The sequence below is a fragment of the Leopardus geoffroyi genome, chromosome A2 (assembly GCF_018350155.1).
Source record: "Leopardus geoffroyi isolate Oge1 chromosome A2, O.geoffroyi_Oge1_pat1.0, whole genome shotgun sequence".
Lineage (NCBI taxonomy): Eukaryota > Metazoa > Chordata > Mammalia > Carnivora > Felidae > Leopardus > Leopardus geoffroyi.
Window position 1 is genome coordinate 19,084,876 of NC_059331.1, and position 27,858 is coordinate 19,112,733.

Genomic DNA, 27,858 nt, shown 5'->3' on the forward strand with positions numbered 1-27,858 from the left:
TTCAGAGTGCCCGGCTGGCTCAGTCAGAAGAGCATATGACTCTTGACCTCAGGGTTGTGAGTTCAGCCCCATGTTGGATATAGAGATTACTTCTAAAGAAAAAAAATTTTTTTAAGAATTCTTTTAACTTCCACAAACCTCATTTTCCTCACCTGCAAACTAGGTTTAATAACCATCTCATAGATTATAAAAATGAAAATAGGTATTTCTAAAGCACTTAGCCCAAACAATCTAGAGTCCAATAATGCAATAGTCGGTCAACTAACCTTAGTTCTCTTAAAACTGGGTTACACGTGACGTTTTACATCGTGTCAGTGAACACAAACTGTACTCTTTTAAGGCCTTTGTAACAAAGGCAAAGAATTACCAATAAAGGTAAGAGTTCTAATCTGGGTCTGCAAATGGCAGATTGGCAACTCCGCCCTTGGTTTTGAAAAACAACAACAACAACAACAACGAAATGCGCAGGAAATTAACACACGGCGTGAGTGACAGGATGCCTTAGCGACCACACTTCCCAGCAGTCTACGCGCAGTCAGACACCGTCGCGGATTGGACGCCACCTCAAGAGGCTGGTGGTGCGGGGGAGGGGACAGGCGCGAGGTACTGTGGGTAGGAGACGGCCGTCGGCCGAGGCGCCATTTTGTGAGGCAGCCGTACCCTGTTGGAGATTCTGGGGCACAAAACCGCTACTTCTGCCACTTCGGTCTCTCCTGGGGGTAAGTGCGGCAGCCACCCGTAAAGACCGGCAGTTCATGCTTTTGAGGCAAGCCTCGTGCAGCTTCCCTGACAGCCGCGGGCGGCGGCCGATCAATCCCAGCCGCATCTCTAGAGTAGCTACCCGAAGCATTGGAGGGCCGCGCCCCTGCTCGCCGCCTGCGCTGTCAGCTCTCGGAGGGCGTCCTCCCGCCCAACCTGAGGCCCACTTTTTTTCGGGCGCTTGACTGTACCCCTGCCGGAACGCATTTCCAACTCCCCAACCCAGCTGAATGTGGAGCCATCGCCTGTCCTTCGGGTACTTCTCGGGGGACAGTGTCCGGCAGTTTTTAGCCGCCATCGCCCCGCAGCTGCACTTGAATCCGCCTATCCAGGAGGAGGTTCGGTGAAGGCTGATCTGCGGGCTAGGAGCCTCTTGGGGTTCGGGAGGGGCATGTGCAGGCAGAAAGGGAAAGCCGGACGCCGGAGTGGGTCGCGCAGGCAGTGGCGCCGCCATCTCGGCTGCAACACCCCACGGAGGTGGGTCCAGGCGCTGCCCGAGACACAAGGGGCGGCATCTGAGATTCTGCTCAGGACCTTATTTCTCCCAGGTGGTTCTCTTCCATTTATTAATTCAGCAAATGTTCGTTGAGCGCCTGCTCCGGAACAGGCGCCAGGGACGGCTGTAACTAGTTTCTCAGACCTCGCACGCATCGAACGCGGTCTAGCTGTGTGATGTTTTATTACCACCAGGGCGCTGCGGGGCCTAGTTGGTCGCCTCAAGGGCTTGTGGTGGTTATTGTTGCTGAGGAATTAAGTGGTGTCGAGGTTTGCTCTTGTCTTACTGAAATAGCTTTGGATCAGCCGTTACGTTATAAATGGAGTAGATTTCAATCAGCACAGCATTCTGGCTTCTAAAATGTTTCAACTTTTCAGCAGAAAATACTGAATTTCATGTTGCTGCTTGTATTAATAAAGACACTTTGATTAATGTTTTGAAAAGGTCAACTACCCCGTTGGAGTTGCTTTGATTAGAACACAGGGAGCTGATTGCATCTCTACCTTTTTTGCTTTGTAATCCTAAAGTAGGGGAAGGGAAGGAGTTTTTTTCCTGTATTCTTTTATGAGTTTGTTATCAAATAGAAAATCTAATATTTTAAAGTATGCCTTATCTTCCTGCTGTGCTCATTTCAGTAAAACCTTAGTGTGATTTTAATATTGACAGTTGATTCCCACCTCCCTCCTCTCCTACCTCCCCACCGCCACCTTGTATAATCACTGTTAATAATTTGATGAAATTCCAACCTCAGCAGTGTCCTAGCTTATGGAATGATGGCCTTAAGTGATCTCTCAAATTTTCAGTGATCAGTCTCTCTTATTTCCTAGAAAAAAACAAAATTTGAACCTTTTGGAGCAGAGTGCTACATCTTCAGTAGGACAATGGGTTCAGACAAACGGTAAGTTACTAGCGTACCTGTCTTTGTTCACAACATTTCATTGGGAAACTGAACTACTTGTTAAAAATTGATTGTTTATCAAACAATGTAAGGGACTATTTTGTGCCAGGCATTGCTGTTAGCCCCTTCATGAGCCTTGCTCTCACAAGCAGGTGGCTTAGTGAAAGAATTGAAGTACTGTGTGAACTCTGCTATATAAAAGAAGTCGAGGGTGCTGCTAGAACACATAGGAAGCATGTGTTTTCCTGGAGACATCTAGGAAAGCTTCCTGGAGAAAGTAATCTTTAAGGTGAAGCCTGAGGATAAGTAAGAATAAAGGAGGGCAGGGTGGAGTGGTTCACTGAGAGTTCCCAGTGTGGAAAACAGCCTGTGCAAAAGCCAGGAGAGATCATACAGTCTGCCACTTTACATAGTACCCGGCTGTAGCAAGCAATCAGTGAATGCCAGTTCTTGTTACTGTCCACTCCATAGCAAGATGATCCAGATTTATAGAAGCTCTGGACTATGGATTACATGAAAAATAAATGAATTGAAAAATTGCTAAAGAATTAGTAGAAAATTAAGATGACAGCATTTGGCTGCTCTGTCATCTGGGGATTCTCCCACCCAGACCATTTGATTTGAATACTCGACTTTTACTTATTCATTCCTCCTCAGTATTCAGGCTGGTCCCAGTGGTAGATCAAATCAAATTAACAGCCCAAAGAGACTCAGGAAAAGTTCTTGTCACGTGTTAGCAGTCTGTGATTCCAAATAACTTACTAAACTAACATTTACCCGTTTAGGGTTTCCAGTCTCTATAGTTCACATCATGAAGTAGTCCTAGATTACTTGTTCTGTTGGTTTCTTTTTAGTAAATTTGTATTCTCTAAATGAGGCACTTCTAAGCCTTTCCTTTGTCTTATCCTCACACGGTTTTGTGAACCTGATAAACAGTTTATGAAAAAACTAGATCTTTGGTCAAATGGGATTAAGCCTCTTGTTATTAGATTTTCCTGTGAGACCTAACGCTGCCGAGTAACCAAAAATAAACCAGATGTTCTAGGAAATGATGTTCTCTGCTGGTGCTAGTTAGTAACAAATGAACTTGGTTAACTGCCTGATAAGGAAAAAAAAACAAAAAACAAAAACTAATTTAATTCATCCAGGTTGTTGGTCCATTTCCCAGTAGTGTGATACCCTGGAGAGTGGATGAGTCAGAACACTCTCTCCTTTGAAATTGGGTGAAATGCTAAAAATTGCTTTCTTCCTATTTTTGATCACTAAGATCTGAATCAGGGATGGAAGGGGTGATACGTGTGTAGACTACAGGCTTGGGAATACGCAGGATAAACTTGGACAACCTGACCTTTGTAAAAAAATATTAAACCCAGACATTTGATACCCATATTTTCAGATTTAGCATTATCTCCTGAAAGTTATTTTTTCCTTTAAGGAATTTAGATGTTTTTCCTAGTAGTTGTCTTTATAAACTAGAATTTGGTGATCACATTTTGAGGGATACTTTAAACTATTTTGGTATCTTATAAACTGAGCTGTAGGGGTATGTGTTTTCTACCATGTTTTCTAAAGGTATAAAATGTGATTTACTTTAGAGTAAATGAAAATTATTTTCCCTGGCAGAGTGAGTAGAACAGAGCGTAGTGGAAGGTACGGTTCCATCATAGACAGGGATGACCGGGATGAGCGTGAATCCAGAAGCAGGCGGAGGGACTCAGATTACAAAAGATCTAGTGATGATCGGAGGGGCGACAGATACGACGACTACCGAGACTATGATAGCCCAGAGGTGAGTGGTCAGCAATTGGTGTGAAATAGTTAGATTATGAATTGTATGCACAAAGCCTTTAAGATTCTGGAAATGAAATAAGTATACCAAGTGTAGAACTCTCTGTTGAGTATTATATTCAAATTCTATTATTCTGAAATCTGTTGAGATAACTCTAACCCTCAAAGACAGCTGAGCCTCTGGTAATAGAAATTACTGGCCAGGATTTACATAGGGCTCACCGTGCACCAGGCACTCTTTCGAGCACTTGACTTACATGAACTCGTGTAGGTCTCATTACAACTTACGGTACATGTCTTCCCATTTTAAAGATGAGGCAATTGGAGCGTAATAATATACCAACACTGTGCCTCAGATGCTACTTCTGAAAGTCGTAGTTTCAGTCACCATAGTTTTTTTCTCATTTCTTTTCTATATGTAAATAGAGCTTTGTTTAGAAGTAATTGTGTTGCCCATATAATTATGCAGGGCTTTTTTTTTTCATGCATACAATCTTCATATTGTGACAGGTCATGTAGTATTTCACTGTGTGTTAGTGTACTGTACAGTGAGTTGTTAAACCGTTCTTCCTGAACTAATGGTTATGGCCCTTCTTTTTTTGTTGTTTTTTTTTTGTTTGTTTTGTTTTTTGTGTTTGTTTTAGAAACACTACAGTGAACATCATCATAGAGTTCCAGTATCCTCTCTGTTGTTCCTAAAGATAAATTCCTAGGGCCTGGATCAAAGAATATAAACCCAGTGTGATTTTAATTGTAATTTTATTTATTATAAATCAGAGAGAACGCGAAAGAAGAAACAGTGACCGATCCGAAGATGGATACCATTCAGATGGTGACTATGGCGAGCATGACTACAGGCATGACATCAGTGATGAGAGGGAGAGCAAGACCATCATGCTGCGCGGGCTTCCCATCACCATCACAGAGAGCGATGTAAGGGGAGACAGCAGTTATAATGAGCAGTCCAGTAGGCACAACCGATTTGGAACTTCTGCCATTTTTTGTGCTATTGTTTTATCTCAAGCTAACATCTCAGCTAGTGAAGTATATTTCTGTCTTTAGGATGGAGTTCTTTCAACTTGGTTCAGAAGTTAATTACCATTTATATTTAGACTTTGAAGCTCAACGTAGAGGAGGTCTTATTCCTTCAATAGCCCTTAGAAGGTAGTTTTTTATTTTTATTTTTATTGAATTGGTTACTCAGTGAGGATGTATCAGCAAAAACATTTTCTTCATGATCTGGCCACCTTTGATTTGATGAAAATTATACTATCCATTTGAGACCTAAGAACCCTGTTGAAAAGGAAGGCCATTACTTGGCTCCCCACTCCTAGAACTGGCCAACAAGGGCCTTGGTATACTGGGCGCTATCTGATTTTCACTGGCATCTCTGGCCCTCACCCATTCCTTCTAGCCACATCCACCACCTGCCTCCCCTGCAGGCCACTTCAAATATGTTCATTGTTCTACCAGTGTGCCTTTTTCTGCTTGAAGTCTCCATTATGTGAAGCCTTCCCTGATCTACTAGGCAGACTGGTGTTAGAAGAGGTCCTGTTGAAAGAGGTTCTGCAGAATGTCCCGGTGGGGGGAAAAAGAAAGAAAAAGGGCTGCCTGGCTGGCTCAGTTGGTAGGGCATGCTACTACTGAACCTGGGGTTGTGAGTTCAAGCCCCATGTTGGGAGTAGAGGTTATTATTACTTAAAGTTTACTTACTTATTTTGAGAGCGAGAGCAGGCATAAGCAGAGGAGGGGCAAAGAGAGGAGAGAGAGAATCCCAAGCAGACTCTGTACTGTCAGCTTGGAGCCTGACTCGGGGCTGGAACTCCTGACCTTGAGATCATGACATGAGCTGAAACCAAGAGTCAGACTCTTTTTTTTTTTTAATGTTTTTTTTTTGTTTTGTTTTGTTTTTTATTTATTTTTGAGATGGGGAGAGACAGAGCATGAACGGGGGAGGGACAGAGAGAGAGGGAGACACAGAATCGGAAACAGGCTCCAGGCTCTGAGCCATCAGCCCAGAGCCCGACGCGGGGCTCGAACTCACGGACCGCGAGATCGTGACCTGGCTGAAGTCGGACGCTTAACCGACTGCGCCACCCAGGCGCCCCCAAGAGTCAGACTCTTAACCAACTGAGCCACCCAGGTGTCCCTGGAGTAGAATTTTTTTTTTTTTTTAATGTTTGTTAATTTTTGAGAAAGAGACAAAGAGAGACAGAGTGCGAGCCAGGGAGGGACAGAGAGGGAGACAGAATCCAAAGCAGGCTCCAGGCTCCAGTCTGTCAGCACTGAGCCCGAGGTAGGGCTCGAACCCATGAACCGTGAGATCATGACCTGATCTGAAGTCGGACAGATCTGAGCCACCCAGGTGCCCCCCCCCCCCTTTTTCTTAATGTCTCGGGAGGTTTTATTAGTGGAGGGTAAAGAAGGGTTCCAGGGAGATCTTAGTTGAACTGATTCTTGAGGGATAGAAAGAACTGTTTGGGTTTGGTGGACAACTGGGGGAAAGGTGTAGACTGCACTTCTAGAAGGCAGTAGGGTAACATAAGCACACCTGGAAATAGATTCTGAATTTAGTCAAGGCATTGAACCAGGTTGATTTGGCTGATGTTAAAGGCTTTTGGCAGGGGTGAGTGATGTGGGAAGGTGCTGTTGAGGCCAGGCCCTGGAATCTTTAAAAGCCCAGCTAAGTATAAAGTTACTGGGGCACCTGGGTAGCTCAGTTGGTGTAAACACTAGAACTTCTGACTCTTGATTTCAGCTCAGGTCATGATTTCATGCTCAGCATGGAGCCTGCTTGAGATTCTTTCTTCCTCTGTTCCTCTTGCCCGCTTGTGCACGCACAGTCTCTCTCTCTCTCTCTAATAAAATTAAAAAAAAAAAAAAAAAAGGTACTAAGGGCTTTTCCTAGTAGCAAAAGCTATGCAAGTTAGAATGTTGGGGGAAAAAATGGTAGTGGGTAGACAGGGAAGGCAGAGATGAGCACAGGTAGGGGCAACGGTGGGCATGTAGAATAAGATGCAGGAAATGCAGGAGGAGTCCATTTAGAAAAGTTTGCTTGTTAAGCAGGTTGTTCCCTTGAGTAGTCTGCTGACCTGTGATCCTGGGAGTCTGCAGAGGAAGTGAGTAGCATGGAGAAGCAGTGCTCTAGCTGACTTGGGGAATCTCCCTGCTGGCAGTGAAACAAGATTGTAATGCTTTTGTATTTCAGGCTTCTTCAGGGAAATAGAATCGCCTACCATAAGAAGGCTGGTTTTCAAAGTAGAATTTCTCAGGCCCCCAAATTATGTAGTATTCTTAGCAGATTCATTTGTTGAGGTTTTAAAACATTTTAAAATTATAGTATTTAATCTCCTGGACTTCAGTTTATCATTTTCATTATTGTTTATCTTTTTTTGTTTAGCCCTCCCTCCCCCTGACTGACATGAACTCTTACAATAACTATCTTTAGTTACTATGTTACTATATGTTACTGTTACCACTGCTTTTGTAGTAACTATCTTTAGTTATTCTGATGACCAGTTAGTTATTACTAAGCATGGACCTGAGTCACATGGTGGGGTCTGGCTCTGTGTAGAACTTCTACTCTGTGGAAAAAATAGACATAGTCGATTCTTTTTCTTTGGGGTGGTTATGGTCGGTTTATAAAGTCATTGCAAATAGAATACTGAATACTGAACTATCACTCCTAGAGAAGATACAAAGTTAGGTTCCTGTGAGCCTCTGGTCACAACATTTTCATCAACAGATCAATACATAACCTTGTTTTAGGTGCATTTTGGTTTAGAGATACCTTATTTAATATATATTGTTGATTCATAAACCTTGAACTCACATCTAGCCACACTATAATTTGTGCCTGAATGAAGCTTGTCTTACATACATATTTTTTCTGTAAGGGACATCATAGCCTTCTTGCATTCAGGAACACTAGTCAGAAACTCCAGCACTACATTTGGAGAGCCATTTTATTTTTTATTTTAAAATTTTTTATTGTTTTATTTTAACGCACAAGTGGGGGGATGGCAGAGAGAGAGAGGGAGAATTTTAAGCAGGCTTCACTCTCAGCTCAGAGCCCAACACAGCGCTTGGTCCCATGACCCTAAGATCATGACCTGACCCAAAATTAAGGGTTGATGCTCAACTGACTGAGTCACCCAGGTGCCCCTGGAGGGCCATTTTAGATAGTGAAATCACCAGGGCGCCTGGCTGGCTCAGTTGGTAGAACATGTGACTCTTAATATCAGGGGTTGTGAGTTCAAGCCTCATGTTGGGTACAGAGATTACTTCAAAACAAAACAACTAGGTAGATATATGGATAGTGAAATCAACCAAAGGTACAAAAATGTGATACACTTGGCACTAAATAGATAGTGAAAAAGATACTTGCTTACATTATGAAAGCTGAAACCAGGCAAAACATCACCCCGGCCTGGGACAGGTGCATCAAGTGACTCACACCTTTCCTTCTCCTGCATATGTCCACAGATGACTTGGAAGTGCCAAAAGTATTGATTTGGAGTTACAAATTTCAGTGAATGGGCAAATTTGCAAACACAGAATGCACAAATAATGAGGATCGATAGTGTATAATCCCATAGCCTTTGCACGTAATTATGGAAAGTTGGAGACTTCGTCTCACAAATTTGGCCCTGGTTTTTTTTTCCTAGGAGTATTGCTACCTGGCATGATTGATAAAGAGATTAGGGTATTTCATTGCCTTTTGTAGTAAGGGCTTGGTCTGACATCAGTAACAAACCTTCTAGCCCAAATTCATTTTTCTAGGCCCAATTATTGCTTGACCTATTAGGAGCCTAGGAATGTTACGAGCTTTGTTAGTTTTCACCACTAATGTAAATATAAGAAAATTATTTCTTTCGTATTGTGCAAAAAATGTTTGAGAGAGTTCCTTGTGTTTTTGGCTATTGATTCTTGATCATATACTTCAGAGGACAATAGCACATTCTTTGCCTCTTCTAAATTTCATTTTCTTTCTGGTCCTTTAAACAAAGGACAGCAAAGTGAGACTAGAGGAGAGAAGCTTGCAGGACAGCATGCCGTGGGCAAGACTGTTTATAACATAAATACTTGTACCTCAGGGAAATCCCCAGGCAGCATATAAAGAATGCGTTTGAGGAAAAAAAAAAAAAAAAAGAATGCGTTTGAGGCTGTTCTAATGCATTTCATTTCTGTGAGAAGCGTTCCCTTTTTTCCATGTTTAGAATAATTGCATTTTGGTGATAGAAGTTAAAAACTTGGCTGATTAAAGCAGTTGATGCAGTTCTTGGCCCTTGAATTTTCTTTGATGTGGAATAGTTTGTGGGTGAAGCTTTAACTATAAACGTGTAAAACTCTGCAGATTCGGGAAATGATGGAGTCCTTTGAAGGCCCTCAGCCTGCGGATGTGAGGCTGATGAAGAGGAAAACAGGTGAGAGCTTGCTTAGTTCCGGCGGTTCTGGCTCTCTTCCCCATTCCCACCTCAGCCCCTAAAGACCATCCTGATTCCCCCAGTCTTCAAGCACATGAATTCAGAATGAAAGGTTTGCCATGGCTAAGGAATGTGACTCTTTGAAAACGATATTAGAGAGCACCTGAGGACCTTTTTAAAAACTTTGTTTTTAGGGGCTTTTTTTTTCCTTCGGTAAGTAGTGATTTATAAACTCCTTGTTTGACTGTTTGTAGTCGGTTGCATGGTTACTTTTTAAGCGTGGAATCAAATCGAGTGGCACTTAGTTCAGGCGGCTTGGTTCCTTGCCATGGCAAAGTATCAAGAAGATCCCCAAGTCAAGTCACATTTGTAAAGCTGCTTCCCAATTGGCTTTGTCACGCAGTGTTGAAGCAGTGGGAGAGAGATTCACCTGTTATAAAGGAACTGACTAACACGAGTATCCCGTCTATATCTGAATGCTGTCTCTAGGTGTAAGCCGTGGTTTCGCCTTCGTGGAGTTTTATCACTTGCAAGATGCTACCAGCTGGATGGAAGCCAATCAGGTTGCTTCACTCACCAAGTCTAGATATTCATGAAAATGGAACAAGTCTGTACAATTTAAAAAAAAAAAAAAGGTTGAAGGAGTGGTTTGTTCCAAAGGAGTGATTTTTTTTTAAAGAAAAGCTTTGTATATATTAAAATTGATATTATTAGAATAAATAACAGCAGCAAGGACTGCATTGCAGAATGTGCTCTGCCTTTAAACATGGCTGCCTGGCAGTACTTTGTTAATCACTGAATACCTGTCTGGTGATTACCAAAACATCTTAATGTTCCCTTTTCCCCTACTGATTATGTTCCTATTCATTATGTCCATTGAGAGTAATCTTAAAATACCCAACTCTCGATTCGACAGTAAAGAGAATATAGTAGAAGTCTGCTACTGGCATTTTGTAAGTGATTCCTTATTTCTACTTGGAGACCATAAGCCTCCTGGAGGCATAACTGTTCGTATGGGTCTTCAGGACTATTTAAGGACCTCCGTGGAATTTATGAACAATAAGTCTGATGAGATTAGCCTGGGAGCTAGTGTCCTGCTGCTGTCTAATCTAGTTAAACTGGCATTAACGTTCTAATCTCCCTGAGAATGCCTTTTAAAGTCCGTTGAAAGCAAATCATTGATGGTTCTTTGATGTAGCATTAACTGAAGTGTTCTACAGTTTGTCAAGAAAACGTTCAGTACTTGGCACTTCAGTAACATTTTTTGCCAGAACTCCATAGCACAGTGTTGAATGCCTTAACCAAATACGTTCTGAGAAGTTTGCTTAACTCATTATGTTGCTTTTCTGCAGCATTTTATTTGTCACCCATAAATAAGAGTTACATTCTTTAGTAATATAACAAGACTCACTAATGAGGGTATCATTTTGATTGATTTGTTAGATTTTTAAGCCTCTCATTTTCTTAACCCAGAGGTAACAGCCTGATCTCAACAAAAGTGAAGCTTCATTCATTTCATACCATGGACATCATACTAGTAAATATAGAATATAAACACAAGCTTCATGTGAGTCTGCTTTCTTGATGTGACAGCATCTTTTGATGCAGTGGAGGTATCAGAATGACTTGCCTGGGAGTTTAAAACTCCAAAGAAATTAAAACCCACAAGACATTTAAAAAGATCTCCACAATTTTAATGTATACAAAGCTAAGTTACTGTGTAATATTTCATTACAGTTCAAATTCACTCCAGAAATAAAAGGCTAATAGGATTAGGGACTCAGTGATAGTTTGGAGTCTCCCCCAGCACACACCCCTCCTACTGGGATGATCTATTGACATATCTCCCAGCTTCATTTTTGTTTCTGTACAACACAGTGAGTGGATGGCCCTTCAGCTTTTTCCTTCTTGGCCAGACATGCAGTCTTGCCTTTAGATAATGCAGAGACAACATTCACAGCATGTCTTAACTCTTCCAGGATTTGCAAGAAACAAATTGCTCAACAGTATGTATATTTAGAGGGGTTAGACTCCTTTTAAAAATTTGGATATCTAACCTCCTACTAATTCTGTTCTGATATTGTCAGAACATCCCATTCCCTCCCCCCTCCTGCCCCCCCCCCCAATAAAAAAAAAGAAGACGAAGAAGAAAAGATGCTCCTGTTAAATGAAGGCTCTTTGGGGGCAGGTGCTGGATATACATACTCTTGGCTAGACTGATTGAGCTTGGAGTTTTGACCTTCAAAGTTGATTCCCTTTTAGTCACATGGTTGACCTGAAGGGTAAGGTGGTGTATGCATTTATAAACTCTTCCGACCCCCCTGAAGAAACTTCATTGGCCTCCTGGTTACTCATCCTGAAGAGAGTACCATGTATTTCAGTGAAAAACACATCCATCACTTAGGACGTGACATGGTTTCAGTTGGCAGGAAGAAGTCTCATTTAGCTGCTTTAGAGTGGATGGCATTCAGAATAGGCCCTCCTAAGAAAAAGTTATAACCAGATTCCCTTTAAAAATGAGCTCCCCTCCCCTCGTCCCCCAGAGGACAGACACATGCTGAAGCAGGAGTTTGGGGAAAGGGAAAATAGAAAGGTTTTTACTTTACATAAGGACGGGGGACTGGGGGAAAAGTGAAGCGAAGCCCAAGGACACCATGCTGAGGCTAAAGTAGGCAATCTCAGAACTGGGAGAGTTGTGTCTTCTGCTTTTTGAAATAGACTGTCACTCTTGGGCAGCCTGGCAATGCTGAATGTTAGGACTTCTGTCTCTGCTGGAGACACGGCCTGGTGCATGTCAGCGGTTAGAGTTTGGCAGCTTTCTCAGCACTCCCTGACTCCGTTTACCTTTACTCCGCATCCCATTCTCTTACTGCCTATCTGAAGGATTGGATGGGCAGAGTATAGGTGGCGGTGGTTGGTCCTCCCCGTATGTTGTCCATTTAATTCCAGAGCACTGATTTTTCCGAAGTGTGCTCTGCCCTGGGAAAATGGACACATGTTCCTCACAATGGGAATAACTAGTTACTTCTTTTTTTACAGAAAAAGCTAGTGATTCAAGGAAAGCACATTGCGATGCATTATAGCAATCCCAGACCTAAGTTTGAAGATTGGCTTTGTAACAAGGTAAGCAAGTGTTCTTCCCAGTTAGACCAAACTCCTTCAAGTTTTGTTTTCTCTTTGTCTGTCTGAACAAGGAAGCTAGAAAGTATACAATCACCAGCTTTTATCATAGGGTGATTTTCCTGGTTCATGACTTTCTTTTCATCCTCCTGTGCAGGTACTAGAATCCCTAGAACATGAGAGATTTTTTTAAGATCCAGGTTCTTGGACACCTGGGTGGGTCCGTCAGTTAAGCCTCCGGCTTCAGCTCAGATCATAATCTCAAGGTTCACAAGTTTGAGCCCCAATTGGGCTCATACTGACAGCTCAGATTCTGTGTCTTCTCTCTCTCTTCCCCTCCCCTGCTCACACTGTCTGTCTCTCTCTTTCAAAAATAAACGTTGAAAAAAAAAAAAGATCCAGGTTTGGGGTTGCCTGGGTGGCTCAGTTGGTTGAGCGTCTGACTCTTGATTTCAGCCCAGGTCATGATCTCACAGTTCATGGGTTCGAGCCCTGCATCAGCCTCTGTGCTGACAGCGTGGAGCCTGGTTGGGATTCTCTCTGTGCCTCTCCTTCACTCATGCTTGCTTGCTCTGACTTCAAAATAAGTAAATAAATATTTGGGGGGTTGGGGGGAGATCCAGGTTCTAAGCTCAGTGTTTCAATTAGGATTTTAGGTTTGTTCCACTTTACTGTTTCTTGATTTCTAGAGCTCTCAACTTGTGGCATAGTCCTTAATTACATTAACAAAATCCTTCTGACTCTGCTCAAGTTATGTAAGATCCGTTATGGTTCTGTCAGGGCACCTGGCTGGCTCATTCGATAGAGCATGCACCTCCTGATCTCAGAGTCGTAAGTTCAAGCCCCACATTGGGCATACAGCTTACTTAAAGAAAAAATAATAATTAAAAGAAATTTAAAAGCAGAAATATTGTAGTCCTGTCAGCATTGCACCATTTGAGCTTGCCATTCTGAGAGTATTCCGATTCATTGTTCTTCACGTCTACTGTTTCCAGAAGGGGGCTTGACAGTATTCCATTCACATCTTGCTTGTGTGTATAGAGTGGTCCATATAGTGAGTGCTCTTCTGATTGAAGAACAAACTTTGCCACTGTTTGCTGTAGGGTTTTTGGGTGAACTTAAACTTTCCCTCAACTTGATAAAAAAGGAATTCTACTTCAAACTATGTCAAGATTTGTTTTTCTTGTTACATTCACATACTGAAACATTTTACATTTAAAATTTTTAGGTGAATGCCCTTTTGTCTTGGTTACATGTTATCACTCTCTGCTTTTTTATTTGCTTACTGGGACTTGTCCATGGCCCTGTGGCCCCTAACGCACCTCATCACTAGTAAGCCTGGCCTACTGTGAGAAATAATTACAGAGAAAACTTTTTTTCTTCCAGTGCTGCCTTAACAATTTCAGGAAAAGACTAAAATGCTTCCGGTGTGGAGCGGACAAGTTTGGTAAGCCCAAACTCAGCTATTTGGAATATGCATTGAAAACCTGACTAATTAGGGGGCACCTGGGTGGCTTAGTTGGTTGAGTGTCCAACTCTTGGTTTGGGCTCAGGTCGTGATCTCATAGTTCATGGTTTTGAGCCCCAAGTTAGGCTCCATGATGATAGCGCACCCCTGCATGCACACTATTTCTCAAAAATAAACTTAAAAAAACAAACCAAAAACCTGACTAATTAGGTTGTCTGTGGCATAGATTGTAAAGCATTTCAGGAAGTAAGTCGTGTATCTTCTGTAAACTTGCTTACCTTGTGTTAGGGAGATGCTTCTGATGACTGTGTGTGCAGAGAGTTCCTTTATTTTCCAAAATTAAGTCTGCTCACCTGGTTTGCATTTTCAATCTGTTTTTCTGTAGTACCGAGGTAATGTCAGTCCTCTCCGGCCCAGTTTCTGCATTCCACATGTATCGTGTCAAAATTAATGTTTTATTATAGCCACAGATGGTTTAAAAAGAAAAAAATGGCTACTACATTTGCTTACAATTAAAACTTCGGGGTTTGAGGGGCGCCTGGGTGGCGCAGTCGGTTAAGCGTCCGACTTCAGCCAGGTCACGATCTCACGGTCCGTGAGTTCGAGCCCCGCGTCAGGCTCTGGGCTGATGGCTCAGAGCCTGGAGCCTGTTTCCGATTCTGTGTCTCCCTCTCTCTCTGCCCCTCCCCCGTTCATGCTCTGTCTCTCTCTGTCCCAAAAATAAAAATAAACGTTGAAAAAAAAAAATTTTTTTTAAACTTCGGGGTTTGAATGTATTTCTTTATTAAAAAAAATACTGGTTTATTATTTGTTTGTCTTCAGTAACTGACTCCCCCTGTCTCCTCCCCTTCTTGTAGACTCTGAACAGGAAGTGCCCCCTGGAACCACAGAATCTGTTCAGTCTGTGGATTACTACTGTGATAGTAAGTTCCAGTATATTCTTGGCCTTTATGGTATTACTTGACCTCAGTTGGGAGTTTTTGTGCTCTTACACTTTTTTAATGACCAACATTAGCTTTAGTTTATCCCATGAAAGATTGGTTTTTAGAATCTTCTCCATGTCAAAGTGCAAGATATACTAGGAATCTCCCAAATGGATTTATGTGTTTGTACTTGAGCCTGCCTTCAAAAGCATTGGTGGTGGTAATGCACATACATGTTATTTGTCTCTTTCACCTCCAGCAATCATACTTCGAAACATAGCCCCGCACACTGTGGTGGATTCCATCATGACAGCGCTGTCTCCCTATGCATCCTTAGCTGTCAATAACATTCGCCTCATAAAAGATAAACAGACCCAGCAGAACAGAGGCTTCGCATTTGTGCAGCTGTCCTCTGCAATGGTGAGCTCACTGAATCTTTTCTTTGAAAAGAAACTGGGCTTGGAGCACCTGGGTGGCTCAGTCAGTTAGGCAGCCGACACTGAGCATGGAGCCTGCTCAAGATTGTCTCTCCCTCTGCCTCTCTCCTCTGTTCATGTTCTCTCTAGAATAAAATTAAATAAACTGGGCTTTAAGAGACAAATGTGGTTCATCTAAAAGTAGTACTCTCTGTAAGGCTCCTGGAACCCAAAGTTCAAGACTACGTAATGATAGTTATTGTAGTGCTAAATTAGAGGACCAGTTACTTTGATAAGTGGTAAAAATAATGCATATACCTGTGAATGATTGGCAGAACTGAAGTTTTGAGCCACACTTTAATTTTTCCTTCTTGCTTTGTTTTAGATTGATTTAGCATTTACTCCTTTAATAATATGGAATGCCTTCACGTGCTGGAGGAAAGAGGGCTGTATTTTTTCCTTGAGGTTTCGTGTGTACAAACAATTATGAATTACTGTTCTTTTTTAATAGAAAGCTGTATTTCTTTGAATGGGGTAGGTGGTAGGGAGAGATTTTAAATTATAGGACAAAATGGTCTTTCTTGACCTTCTCCTTCAGGATGCCTCTCAGCTTCTTCAGATATTACAGAGTCTCCATCCTCCTTTGAAAATTGACGGCAAAACTATTGGGGTTGATTTTGCGAAAAGTGCCAGAAAGTGAGTAACTTCATTGTCCTTATTTCAAACTGCTGTACTTGCACACTTGCCCAGGGATGCTTTGCTGACTGTACCCTAAGCCCATGTTCTCCTCCCTGAGACACAATCCTCCCTGGTTGCCAAGGTCAGGAGGGAGTCAGCTGTCTTTCTTAAAACATATTCTTTCCTGTCCTGAGGAACCAGTTGCTGGAAAACTACAAAGCAGGACAGAGGCAGACATGGCAGATGGGTTGAGAATATGTGCTATGCAAACAGCTTCAAGGTGGTGCAAACCCATCTGGAAATAATCTTTTCCTTCCAGAAGCTTCGTATAGAGAAAGCTTTAGTCTAGAGATATAAATGTCCCATTTGAAGTGTCATTACTCATCCAGCAGATACCTTACTAGATGGCAGGATACAGAGTAAAATGGTGACACTACAGAGACATTTGCCCACTGAGGAATTGGCCCATGGAGACCCCTTTCTGCTCTGAAATGAGGCCTTGCTAGCGTTTGAGAGTTCCCGACAAAGGCTAGAGTGAATTGATGTTTCCTTGACAGTATGGGAGCGTGGATAGGAAGCATACTGAGATAGAATCACATGCTTGGATTTTTGTGGTTTCAGAGACTTGGTCCTCCCAGATGGTAACCGGGTCAGCGCCTTCTCTGTGGCTAGTACAGCCATTGCTGCAGCTCAGTGGTCATCCACCCAGGTAAGATATTTTTTGTCAAAGTAGTGTGTTGGTGCCCAAATTCACAGAAGTAGTCTTAGAAGCTCTCTAAGGACAGTTTTAGGGAGTACTTCCTGGCTTCTTTCCTTGGTGTCTACTAAACTCACCTGTGTGTCCTCTTCTTTTGATATGCTGTAGTCTCAGAGTGGTGAAGGAGGCAGTGTTGACTACAGTTACCTGCAGCCAGGCCAAGATGGCTATGCCCAATACGCTCAGGTAGGTAGATTTGACCAACATCCACCTTCTCTCCAGAGCATGTCTGAGAACGGCAGCTTTTAACAGTGCACTTTTCTTCAGTACTCACAGGATTACCAACAGTTTTATCAACAACAAACTGGAGGATTGGAATCTGATGCGTCATCTGCATCAGGTAGTAAACTTCATGTTTTACCTTTTGTTTAAGTAGCTGTGGTTGAGGAGATAGAACTAGATGTCCTTGGCCCTTGGAGGGCTCAGTTGCTTAAGCGTCTGACTCTTGATTTTCCAGTCGTTAGATTGAGTCCTGCAATGGGCTCTGTGCTGTTAGCACAGATCCTACTTGGGATTCTCTCTCTTTGCCCCTCCCCTGTGTGTACTTGCTCCCCCGCATGCGCGTGCGCTCTCTGTCTCTCTCTCTCTCTCTCTCAAAACAAATAAATGTAAAAAAATAATAATTAGATGTTTTAACTAGACCCCAAGCCAGGAGTCCATTTCCCTGCAAGGTGGGGGTGGGGGGGGGTGCACATTCAGTGCTGTCTCCATGTGCGTAAGGTTCTGGGGAAGATTAGAAGTACTTGAGTCGCTGAGAGTGTGAAACCCATGTTGTGATGAGTATTCGTTCTTGGAATTCAGCTTTGTATCTCCCCTCTCTGTGTTGTTTGGAATCATGGGTGCCCACATAGGTTCAAATGAGCAGGGAGGGTGTGGCCCTAGATTCTGGTGACCAGAAATCAATCGCAAGGGTCGTTATAAGAAGGCCTTGCTTTACTTTTTGTTGTAGAATTCTAAAAGTCTTATGGTTAAATCTTTTCTCAACCCCAGATACGGATTCCTCTTCCTTTTTTTTTAGTTGTCATACAGAATATTTAACTTTGTGACATTCTAGTAGGATTACAAAAATGAAAATGTCATAGGTTCCAGGATGCTTAGTAGGAATTAAGAACTGATACATCAGGGCACCTGAGGCTCCGTTGGTTGACCGTCAGACTCTTCATTTTGGTTCAGGTCATGATCCCACAGTCATGAGATAAAGCTCTATATCAGGCTCTGCACTGAGCGTGGAATCTGCTTAAGATTCTTTCTGCCTTTGTCCCCACCCCCCGTTCATATGTGCACATACATTCTCACTTGTTCTCTCTAAAAATTACAAAATAGGGGCACCTGGGTGTCTCGGTCACTTAAGCATCCGACTTTGGCTCAGGGCATAATCTTGTGGTTCATGGGTTCAAGCCCCACATCGGGCTCTGTGCGGACAGCTTAGAGCCAGGAGACTGCTTTGGATTCTGTGTCTCCCTCGCTCTTTGCCCCTCCCCCACTCATTCTCTGTCTTTATCTCTCCAAAAAGGTATATAATAATAATGATGATAAATAAGTAACTGACCTCACGACAGAAGGCTAGTTTGAGTATTACAGATAAAGATATTTGGCTTTGAGTTCATTGCCTTGGCCCTTTCTAACCCTGCATGCATCATTTATCATCAGGCACAGCAGTGACCACCACCTCAGCGGCTGTAGTGTCCCAGAGTCCCCAGCTGTATAATCAGACCTCCAATCCGCCTGGCTCTCCGGTAATCCTGTTATCCTAAATACAGAACTGGTGACTGTTGGGGAAACTTTATTTTGTTGTACACGTATTATCCTTTCCTGCTGTATGAGCCAGGATTGAATAATACACAGACATTCCGACCTTATTTCTCTCTGTTTGGTAGTATTAGATAATGAAATAATTTGGAGTGTGTATTTAAAACATAAGATTCCAAACAAGGGGTGTTTATACATTCTGCATGCTTCGACTTGACATTTAGGAAGAAAGTTGTCAGCATGTGTTTTGCTCAAGGATTGCCTTAGATCATTGCTACAATGTGTCTGTCAGGGGAGCCCTTCCTCCTGGATGGATGATTGCAGTGATTTAGTTCTCTTAAGAGGCTTTACAGTTGAAATTATATTGAAGCTGCTGTTCTTTCCAGACTGAGGAAGCACAGCCTAGCACTAGCACAAGTACACAGGCCCCAGCCGCTTCCCCCACTGGTGTAGTTCCTGGTACCAAATATGGTAAGCCAAACCTCATGGGGCTGTTAACAGTTGGAAGGTCCTAGTTGTTGTCTGTGTCTAGTAAGAGTTCCTCTCCCTTTGTGGGTGTCAGAGGGACACTTGGGGATATGAGAGAAGATGACCATTAAGGCCTGCTGCATCTCCGTGGCTTAGAATTTGAAGTAAAGCCAGTTTCTTTATCTGGAATGACCGTGTGCTGGATTTTGTTTTTGCAGCAGTGCCTGACACATCCACTTACCAGTATGATGAATCTTCAGGATATTATTATGATCCGACAACAGGGCTGTACTATGACCCCAACTCGCAGGTAAATGCAGTTTTCCTCCCCAGCGTCACTAGAAATATCTTTGTTTCACTTAGTCTGTCTATGAGGCATGAAATGAAATACCTTCTGCAAAGGAGCAAATGACTCAGATTAGTTTTAAGTTCTTCAGAACCACCAAGATGTAATTTCTATTTTAGGATTTTAATTTTTAAAGGTTAAAAAAAGATGTTTTCAGGTACAACGTACATACAGAAAAATACACGAGGGGCGCCTGGGTCGCTCAGTTAAGCATCCAATTCTTTTAAATTTTTTTTTTCAACATTTATTTATTTTTGGGACAGAGAGACAGAGCATGAACGGGGGAGGGGCAGAGAGAGAAGAAGACACAGAATCGGAAACAGGCTCCAGGCTCTGAGCCATCAGCCCAGAGCCTGACGCGGGGCTCGAACTCACGGACCGCGAGATCGTGACCTGGCTGAAGTCGGACGCTTAACCAACTGCGCCACCCAGGCGCCCCAAGCATCCAATTCTTGATTTCAGCTCATGATTTCACAGTTCGTGAGTTCGAGCCCCAGCCTTCTTGGGATCCTCTCCCTCTCTCTGCCCCTCCCCCATTCATGTGCACTCACTCTCTCTGACCCTCTCTCTCTCCCTCCCTCTCTCTCTCTCAAAAATAAATAAACTTCAAACAATAGAAGAAAAATATACAGAGCTGAAGTGTACTTTTCTTTGAATGTTCATATGTATACACATTCATATATATCAGCACTGAGAGGAGAAAACATTCCTGGCATGCTGAAGGTTCCCTTATGCCCCTTGTCAGTCAGTACCCATCCCCTTCAGTAACCACTAGTCAGACTTCTAGTACTACCGTGGATTAGGTTGTCAAGTTATTATAGGTGGCTGTTAGTCATTATGTAAAGACCTAGATTGAAGTTTCAAATTGTGGTTTCTCTTCCTATGTATTTTTTAAAACTGAGATGAAATTCACATGACATAAAATTCACTTTTTTTTTTTTTAAGATTTTATTTTTGCATAGGGGCGCCTGGGTGGCTCAGTCGGTAAGCATCCGACTTTGGCTCAGGTCATGATCTCGCAGTTTGTGAGTTTGAGCCCCACATAAGGCTCTGTGCTAACAGCTTGGAGCCTGGAGCCTGCTTGGGATTCTGTGTCTCCCTCCCTCTCTGCCCCTCCCCTGCTTGTGTTCTGTCTCTCAAAAATAAATAAGCATTAAAAAATAATTTTTTTCAAAAAAATTTATTTTTGCATAAACCCAGCGTGGGGCTCGAATTTACAACCCATGAAATCAAGAGTCTCATGCTCTACTGACTGAGCTAGCCAAATACCCTTAAAATTTACCCATTTTAACCATTTAGAATGTATAATTTGAATATACTGGCAATGTTGTGCTACCATCACCACTAACTCCAAAACATTTTTTAAATTTATTTTTAGTAATCTCTGTACCCAACATAGGGCTCAAACTCATGACCTTGAGATGAAGAGTTGCATGCCGCTACTGACTGAGCCAGGCACCCTTAAAGTTTATTTGTTTGTTTGTTTGTGTGTTTATGTATTTATTTTGGTAATCCAAAATACTTTCATTGCCCCAAAAAGAAACTGTGTACCCGGGGCGCCTGGGTGGCGCAGTCGGTTAAGCGTCCGACTTCAGCCAGGTCACGATCTCGCAGTCCCTGAGTTCGAGCCCCGCGTCAGGCTCCGGGCTGATGGCTCGGAGCCTGGAGCCCGTTTCCGATTCTGTGTCTCCCTCTCTCTCTGCCCCTCCCCCGTTCATATTCTGTCTCTCTCTGTCCCAAAAATAAATAAACGTTGAAAAAAAAAAAAAAAAAAAAAAAAAAACTGTGTACCCATTAACAATCACTCCTTTGTCCCTCCTTACCCCAGTGACCACTATTTGCTTTCTGTCTCTACAAATTTGTCTCTTCTAAGCATTTCATATAAATGAAGTCAGATGACATGTGACCTCTTGGTGTCCAGCCTCTTTTACTTAACATCCTGATGTTTTCTTGAGGGTAGAAATTAGCAGATCTGTGGGGTGATGTTTTATTTTTAGTAGTGGTAGATTATTTTGAAGAGGGAAGGCAACACTAACACTCCATAAATAAACACTTATGACCAGGAGCTGTATATATAGAATAGGAAAATAAGTGCTTTTAACAGGTACTTGGTATTGAGAGCTTGTGGTTTCTGAGAAAGAGGTGTGAAGCAATGAGGGACCCACCTGAGCAAGCCAAGCCTTGCGTGGTTCTTCCGCTCCTGTTGCTTGGTGAAGAGGTGAAGTCTGACCATTATCCAAGCAGTTCTTTTTAGTGACCATGTTTTTGTTGTGACTTCTGCATCTGACCCATACCACCTTCCCTAGAAGAGACATGACAGATGTCTCTCCTGGGTCCCTGCTGAGTAAGTAGAGCGAATGACTAAGGAAGAAAGAAGTGGAGAGATAGGTGCTACCTATCTCCCATTGCAGTTCATCCGACATACATCAGATCTGGTCTTCCAGGCTCCCAAACTGGCTTTTTACAACCCTGTGTTTGGTTACCTGGGTTTCCAAAGGGTTTTGATGGTTGGACCCAGTAATGAGCTGTTAACTGGTTGTCACAGAGGATGTGTGATTTAAAAACTCCTTCTGAACAAGGGGGGTCTGGCTGGCTCATTCGCCAGAGCATGCGACTCTTGATCTCAGGGTTGTGAGTTTGAGCCTCAGGTTGGGTATAGAGATTACTTAAAAAATAAAATCTTAAAAAAAAAAAACAAAAAACCTCCTGCTGAACCACTTGTTCTGGCCTCCTGGTTTGTATAAACAGTCTATGGAAAGGAGTGAGACACATTGCTCTTCGGGTGCCCTCCAGGCCCACGGATTAGATTAATGGTATTACACTGTTGAGAAACCATATTCTACTTTTGTCTAAGAAGTTCCGTACCTCTTCACTGGCCAGTTCATCATCCTCACCACACCAACACACACAGCAGCTTCTCTCTGAGCAGGAGATACTACTACTCTGCAACATGTTTTATGTTTATATGTTGAATTTTTTTTGACAAAACAATTTTGTGTGCCTTTTTGACAAAATGATCCTTTAATGGTTTGACAAAGCAGAAAGTCTGCATTAATTGTGCTTTGTTTCTAGTACTACTACAATTCCTTGACCCAGCAGTACCTTTACTGGGATGGAGAGAAAGAGACGTACGTGCCAGCTGCGGAGTCCACCTCCCACCAGCAGACGGGCCTACCTCCTGCAAAAGAAGGGAAGGAGAAGAAGGAGAAACCCAAGAGCAAAACAGCCCAGCAGGTGAAATAATGACCCAGCCAGGGGACTTCGAGGTCTTTCTGGGGTATTGGGCTTAGTTTTTTTTTCTTTTTCTTTTCTTTTCTTTTCTTTTCTTTTCTTTTCTTTTCTTTTCTTTTCTTTTCTTTTCTTTTCTTTTCTGAGTTGTGGCCTCTCTGTCAGCTTTATTTGGATTCTCAAAAGCTGGGCCACACGTTTAATTTACATTAAGTTCATAAAGCATTTTTAATTTTTTACTTGTTTGTCAGTTGCCCATATACATACTTAGAAGGAAGTATATTCTGGAACACTGCACAGGCTTTCAAGCAGTATTCGTTAATGATTTTGATTGTATGCAATAGTGTGTCATGAAGATATTTGTAGGTAGAAGTAAAGGCAAAGGGGGTTTTGTTCCAGAGCACGTGATTGAGGTGAGATCCTTAATGGCTTCTTACTGTGGCACAGGGGCTGACTATTGTCTAAACTCACATATCTAAATGGTTTTTTTCATGGTTATTTGTCATTAGATTGCTAAAGACATGGAACGCTGGGCTAAGAGTTTAAACAAGCAGAAAGAAAATTTTAAAAACAGTTTTCAACCTGTTAATTCCTTGAGGGAAGAAGAGAGGAGAGAGTCTGCTGCAGCAGATGCTGGCTTTGCTCTTTTTGAGAAAAAGGTAACAGTAGCAGGAATGACCATACTTCTTCATGGGAACTTAAGTAAAACTTGAGGCTTATGACTTGTTTCTCTGTTTCCCAGGGAGCCTTAGCTGAAAGGCAGCAGCTCATTCCAGAATTGGTGCGAAATGGAGACGAGGAGAATCCCCTCAAAGTAAGGAAGGACCACCAGTGTTTTAAGGCCATTATTGTGGTTTGTGTCTTCTTGTGATTCTCAGCTTCATCTTGGCTAATGTGATTCCTACTTAAAACTGGATGTGGTCACTGTTGGTGGGTATTGAAAAGCTTCTGCACATAGAATCCATGTCTAGGGCTTTATTTTCTGGGTGAAAGCCAGTGAGATGGAGCATTGAATGAAGCCTGAATTTGAATTCCTAAGCTCAGTTGAGTTTTATTGCATTTGTAAATAGAGGGATTTAACAGTTTGGAAAGAGAAAATTAAGACAATAAAAAGTGTTTTACTTGATAGTTACTGGTCTGGATGGGCCATTACCCTGATTTGTCGTATTTGGGGTTTTCATCTATAATGAGTAGTTTGAAAACAACCATCCGGGAACTTTTCCTGGGCCCCAGGAGTTTGGTGCCAGCAGGCTGTCAGGCCCAGCACTTGAGGACCTGACTGTTCTGTACAGCCGGATAAATGCAATTTCACAGTTGAAGTATGGCATGGGGCATTGGGAGTTCTCACACATCTTGGATTACACGTTGCTTTATCCAGATACATAGTCATCACTGCTTCCTGCTGTACATTTCCAATGACCCACCCTTTTGTCCCCAGAGGGGTCTGGTTGCTGCTTACAGTGGTGACAGTGACAATGAAGAGGAACTCGTAGAGAGACTTGAGAGTGAGGAAGAAAAGCTGGCCGACTGGAAGAAGATGGCCTGCCTGCTTTGCCGGCGCCAGTTCCCTAACAGAGACGCCCTGGTCAGGCACCAGCAGCTCTCAGACCTTCACAAGGTGGCCATGATTCTCTGAGCTGATAAGAGGCAGGGAGGGGAGGCAATGAGGCAATACGGGTGCCCTGATGTTGAGTGAATGCCTTTCAGAAGACTGTTCTGATGGTAGTCTGTTCTACATCATAGAGTGGCAAAGAGCATGGCAGCTCCATATACACCAGGCTCTGGTTTTCATGCTGTAGTGTGTCGATTGGGCTTTGACTCTTAGACTAAATAGGTGTTGATAATGTTATTTCAAATTAGGATGGTCCGAATTCTTACTACGTCTGTCAAATCTCTTGTACAGCAAAACATGGATATCTACCGACGATCCAGACTGAGTGAGCAGGAGCTGGAAGCCTTGGAGCTAAGGGAGAGAGAGGTGATTGAGGGTCACTGTGCCACTAGAAGGAGTATCTTGTATTTGCTTTTAGCATTTATTTGTAGCACTTAATTCCAGGTCCCAGGGGCAAGGTAGGATTTGTCATACCACATGTCACCCGGCCATTGTGGCTCATGTCAGGTTATAGGTGCTTTGTGAGCACTCTGCACCCTCTCTTTATGAGGATGGACAGAAGCACATCCTCAAGGTTGCTCACAACTTGTGAATGCCAAATACTTACTGGTGAAGTATACTGGATTTTAGTAAAGAGAAGGTGATCTCTTCTGTCCTGCAACGAGGGAGGCTTCAATAGGCCCAGAGGATATCAGGGCATAAGACAGACACAGTGATACAGAAGGAAGTAGTGGGCAGGACTGGGTTTGGGGTGAAGGCAGCAAAAGCAGGTGAGGCCAATAATGGACAAGCATTTGATGGTTCATGAGGCAAGTTGAGGGCCAGCCAGGCTTTAAAAAGAAATTGAGGGGGGCGCCTGGGTGGCTTGGTCGGTTAAGCATCCGACTTCGGCTCAGGTCATGATCTCGCGGTCCGTGAGTTCGAGCCCCGCGTCGGGCTCTGTGCTGACAGCTCAGAGCCTGGAGCCTGTTTCAGATTCTGTGTCTCCCTCTCTCTCTGCGCCTCCCCTGTTCATGCTCTGTCTCTCTCCGTCTCAAAAATAAATAATAGTTAAAAAAAAAATTAAAAAGAAATTGAGGGCCATTGGTTAGAAATCAACCAGTGGGCAAGTTACTTGAAATTTTTCACCACGTGATAATTTTGTAGTTCGACTATCTGTAATTAGGGCTTTTGCTTTTCTGTTATTTTCCACTGTTTGTGGTGCCATCTGTCCCTGGAGATGGGCCTAAGTGGTAAGAGGAATGGCATCTCTGCCCTGCTCTTCCTCTAGAACCCTGGGAGGCTGTACCCACGGCCTAGCAGGTCTGTTGAAGAGCTTGACAGGTGACGGCTAATTAAATAAAATTCCTTGTTGGAGATGTAGGTGGGCCCCAGGTTCCACACACAGTTAATCCCTACAAACCGACCATTTTTTCAATACATTTTTTTTTAAGTTTATTCATTTTTTTGAGAGAGGGTGTGCATACACGAACAGAGAGAGAGAGAGAGAGAATCCCAAGCAGTCTCCATGGCTCCACGCCGTCAGCACAGAGCACGACGCAGGCTTGATCCCATGAACCCGTGAGATCATGACATGAGCCAAAATGAAGAATCAGACACTCAACCAACCGAGCCACCCAGGGGTCACCAAATGTACCATTTTCGGTATTGAGTGCAGTAAGGGGAAAAAAACAAAGGTGTTAGGTGTTTCAGACCACTCAAAAAGACCAAACTCCAGACTAAGGAAGTGTCTGAGGGTGGTAATCACAAAGTCTAGGTGCATTAGGTTGTTGCAGCTTCAAGTCTGAATGTCTTTAACAGCGTTTTTTTCTCGCACGTAGATGAAATACCGAGATCGAGCCGCAGAAAGACGGGAGAAATACGGCATTCCAGAACCTCCAGAGCCCAAGCGCAAGAAGCAATTTGATGCTGGCACTGTGTATGTGTTGTGTACCTTTTCCACTTCATTAGCAGGGGCTGTGGCTGTGTTAAGTAACTGTGTGTTTGCCACTGGCAGGAATTACGAGCAGCCCACCAAAGATGGCATTGACCACAGTAACATTGGCAACAAGATGCTGCAAGCCATGGGTTGGCGGGAAGGTTCAGGTTTGGGAAGAAAGTGTCAAGGCATCACAGCTCCCATCGAGGTAAGCAATGAGATTGGGCTTCTGTGGTTTGCAGGTTTATTTTGGTGATGAGATGTGGTCAAAGCACCCAGACAGCCTGGGACCCGGGGGCCAGCTTTACCTTTACCATAAAGGGCCATCTCCTCTGGCAAGCCCAGTGGAGTCTGGTTCCCGGCCGCCCTCCTTTATGTCACTCTTCTTTTAAGATGTCATTTGAGAGGAATGGGTGTGGTACCCTACTTGATTTTTCTGGTCTTTGGTTTTTTTGGGTAAAAGCTGTCTTGAGAACTGTATATTCCTATGTCCTGTTAGAAACAGCCCCTTACTGAACACTAATTCATCCAGATAGCTTAGATCAGGTTTTTTTCAAGGTACACTGTGCTTTAATTTCTTAATCACCATGTAGGTGATCTTGGTTATGTATAAAACAAGTTACAATTTAGTAGGATTTTTATCCATGATAAGAAATTTTTTTAGTTGCTCAAAGCTCAGATTGAGATGTAATCTCAGGATCAGGAGTCCCCCACCCACTGGCCTTCTAGACAAGAGCGCCACCAGGGACTGTTCCTTCTCTAACCTGGCAGCCCAGCTTAGGTCAGACTCCTACAGGCCATGTTTATCTTGTGCAAGCCAGTTCTGCCATCGGGGTGTCCTGCTACAATCTGCCCATGATTACCAGACCTTCCTAGGCTTCAGTGGAGTATTTTGGGGCCCTTAATAGGTACAGAAGCCTGCTGAGCAGGCACTGGGGGACAGGGTTGGGGGATGTGTCTCCATCTGCCTGTCTTCCTTAGCACATTTTATTCCTTCAGTCCTTAACCCTACTCCAGGTCTCCAAAACTTCCTCTTTTCTGTCCCCTGGTGGGTGGTCCTTTTCAGTTGGGAGTCTGCTGGATGAGCAGGGGTTGAAGCGGTCCACACCCTACCTGCCCTCTGCTGACAGAAATTCTGTTCCCCTAGGCTCAAGTCCGGCTAAAAGGAGCTGGCCTAGGAGCCAAAGGCAGTGCATACGGACTGTCGGGTGCGGATTCCTACAAAGATGCTGTCCGGAAGGCCATGTTTGCTCGGTTCACGGAGATGGAGTGAGGTTCAGAGAGAGAGGGAGGGCAGGAAAGATGATGAGCTCCTCGGAGCACAAGGAGTGGTCCATCTCCTGAATTCACTCTTAGCGCCTGTCTCTTTAAGGGCATGCCTTGTGCTGTTAATAGTTTTTAGGGTGAACCACTCCATTCTACAAGGTTCTCCCACTTAAAGGAGTTCCCCTTATATGGGCTGTCTGGTGAATGGCCTTCCTTCCTGCCAGAGGGCTTGTGAGCTGGCCAAGGGGACAGTGAGTCTTTTATACTTCAGTGTACATAGTGTAATGTAGTGTGTTTTACATGTGTAGCCCATGTCGTGGTCCGTCAGCCCCTCTCATTGCTAGGGGGTGTTGAGATGCCCTAGGTGGTATGTGACACCAAAGCCGCCTCTGTCATTTGTTGTGCTGTCTTTTCTTGGCAAAAGCCTTGTGTATATTTGTATATTACACATTTGTACAGAATTTTGGAAGATTTTCAGTCTAGTTGCCAAATCTGGCTCCTTTACAAAAGAAATACCTTGAAAAATGAGTGTCTGCGTCTCT

At 43.3% G+C, this 27,858-nt stretch overlaps 1 protein-coding gene across 4 annotated transcripts; it reads left to right on the forward strand.

The window, feature by feature from the left end:
• The first annotated feature begins 592 nt into the window (after nt 1-592).
• Nucleotides 593-27,844, forward strand: RBM5 (RNA binding motif protein 5). 4 transcript variants are annotated; one of them, XM_045496928.1, is made up of 25 exons: nt 593-719; nt 2,083-2,153; nt 3,777-3,942; nt 4,719-4,874; nt 9,298-9,367; nt 9,857-9,930; nt 12,407-12,490; nt 13,874-13,934; nt 14,813-14,878; nt 15,138-15,298; nt 15,893-15,990; nt 16,594-16,681; nt 16,838-16,915; nt 16,997-17,069; nt 18,380-18,465; nt 18,865-18,949; nt 19,165-19,256; nt 22,365-22,526; nt 23,030-23,179; nt 23,263-23,334; nt 23,959-24,138; nt 24,424-24,498; nt 25,953-26,050; nt 26,129-26,258; nt 27,198-27,844. In XM_045496928.1, the coding sequence occupies exons 2-25, from the start codon at nt 2,137-2,139 to the stop codon at nt 27,321-27,323; spliced, it is 2,448 nt and encodes an 815-aa protein (XP_045352884.1). In that variant the 5' UTR covers nt 593-719; nt 2,083-2,136; the 3' UTR covers nt 27,324-27,844. The 4 variants fall into 4 exon arrangements, with proteins under 4 accessions (XP_045352884.1, XP_045352883.1, XP_045352885.1 ...); XM_045496929.1 differs by having other exon boundaries at nt 617-723; XM_045496927.1 differs by having other exon boundaries at nt 25,953-26,258.
• The last annotated feature ends 14 nt before the right edge of the window (nt 27,845-27,858 follow it).

Bases quoted from the DNA above. Each gene is read 5' to 3' on its own strand.
- RBM5 (XM_045496927.1), top strand. The intron at 16,916-16,996 runs GTAGGTAGATTT...ACTTTTCTTCAG, and splicing joins GCTATGCCCAATACGCTCAG to TACTCACAGGATTACCAACA. The intron at 23,180-23,262 runs GTAACAGTAGCA...TCTGTTTCCCAG, and splicing joins TTGCTCTTTTTGAGAAAAAG to GGAGCCTTAGCTGAAAGGCA.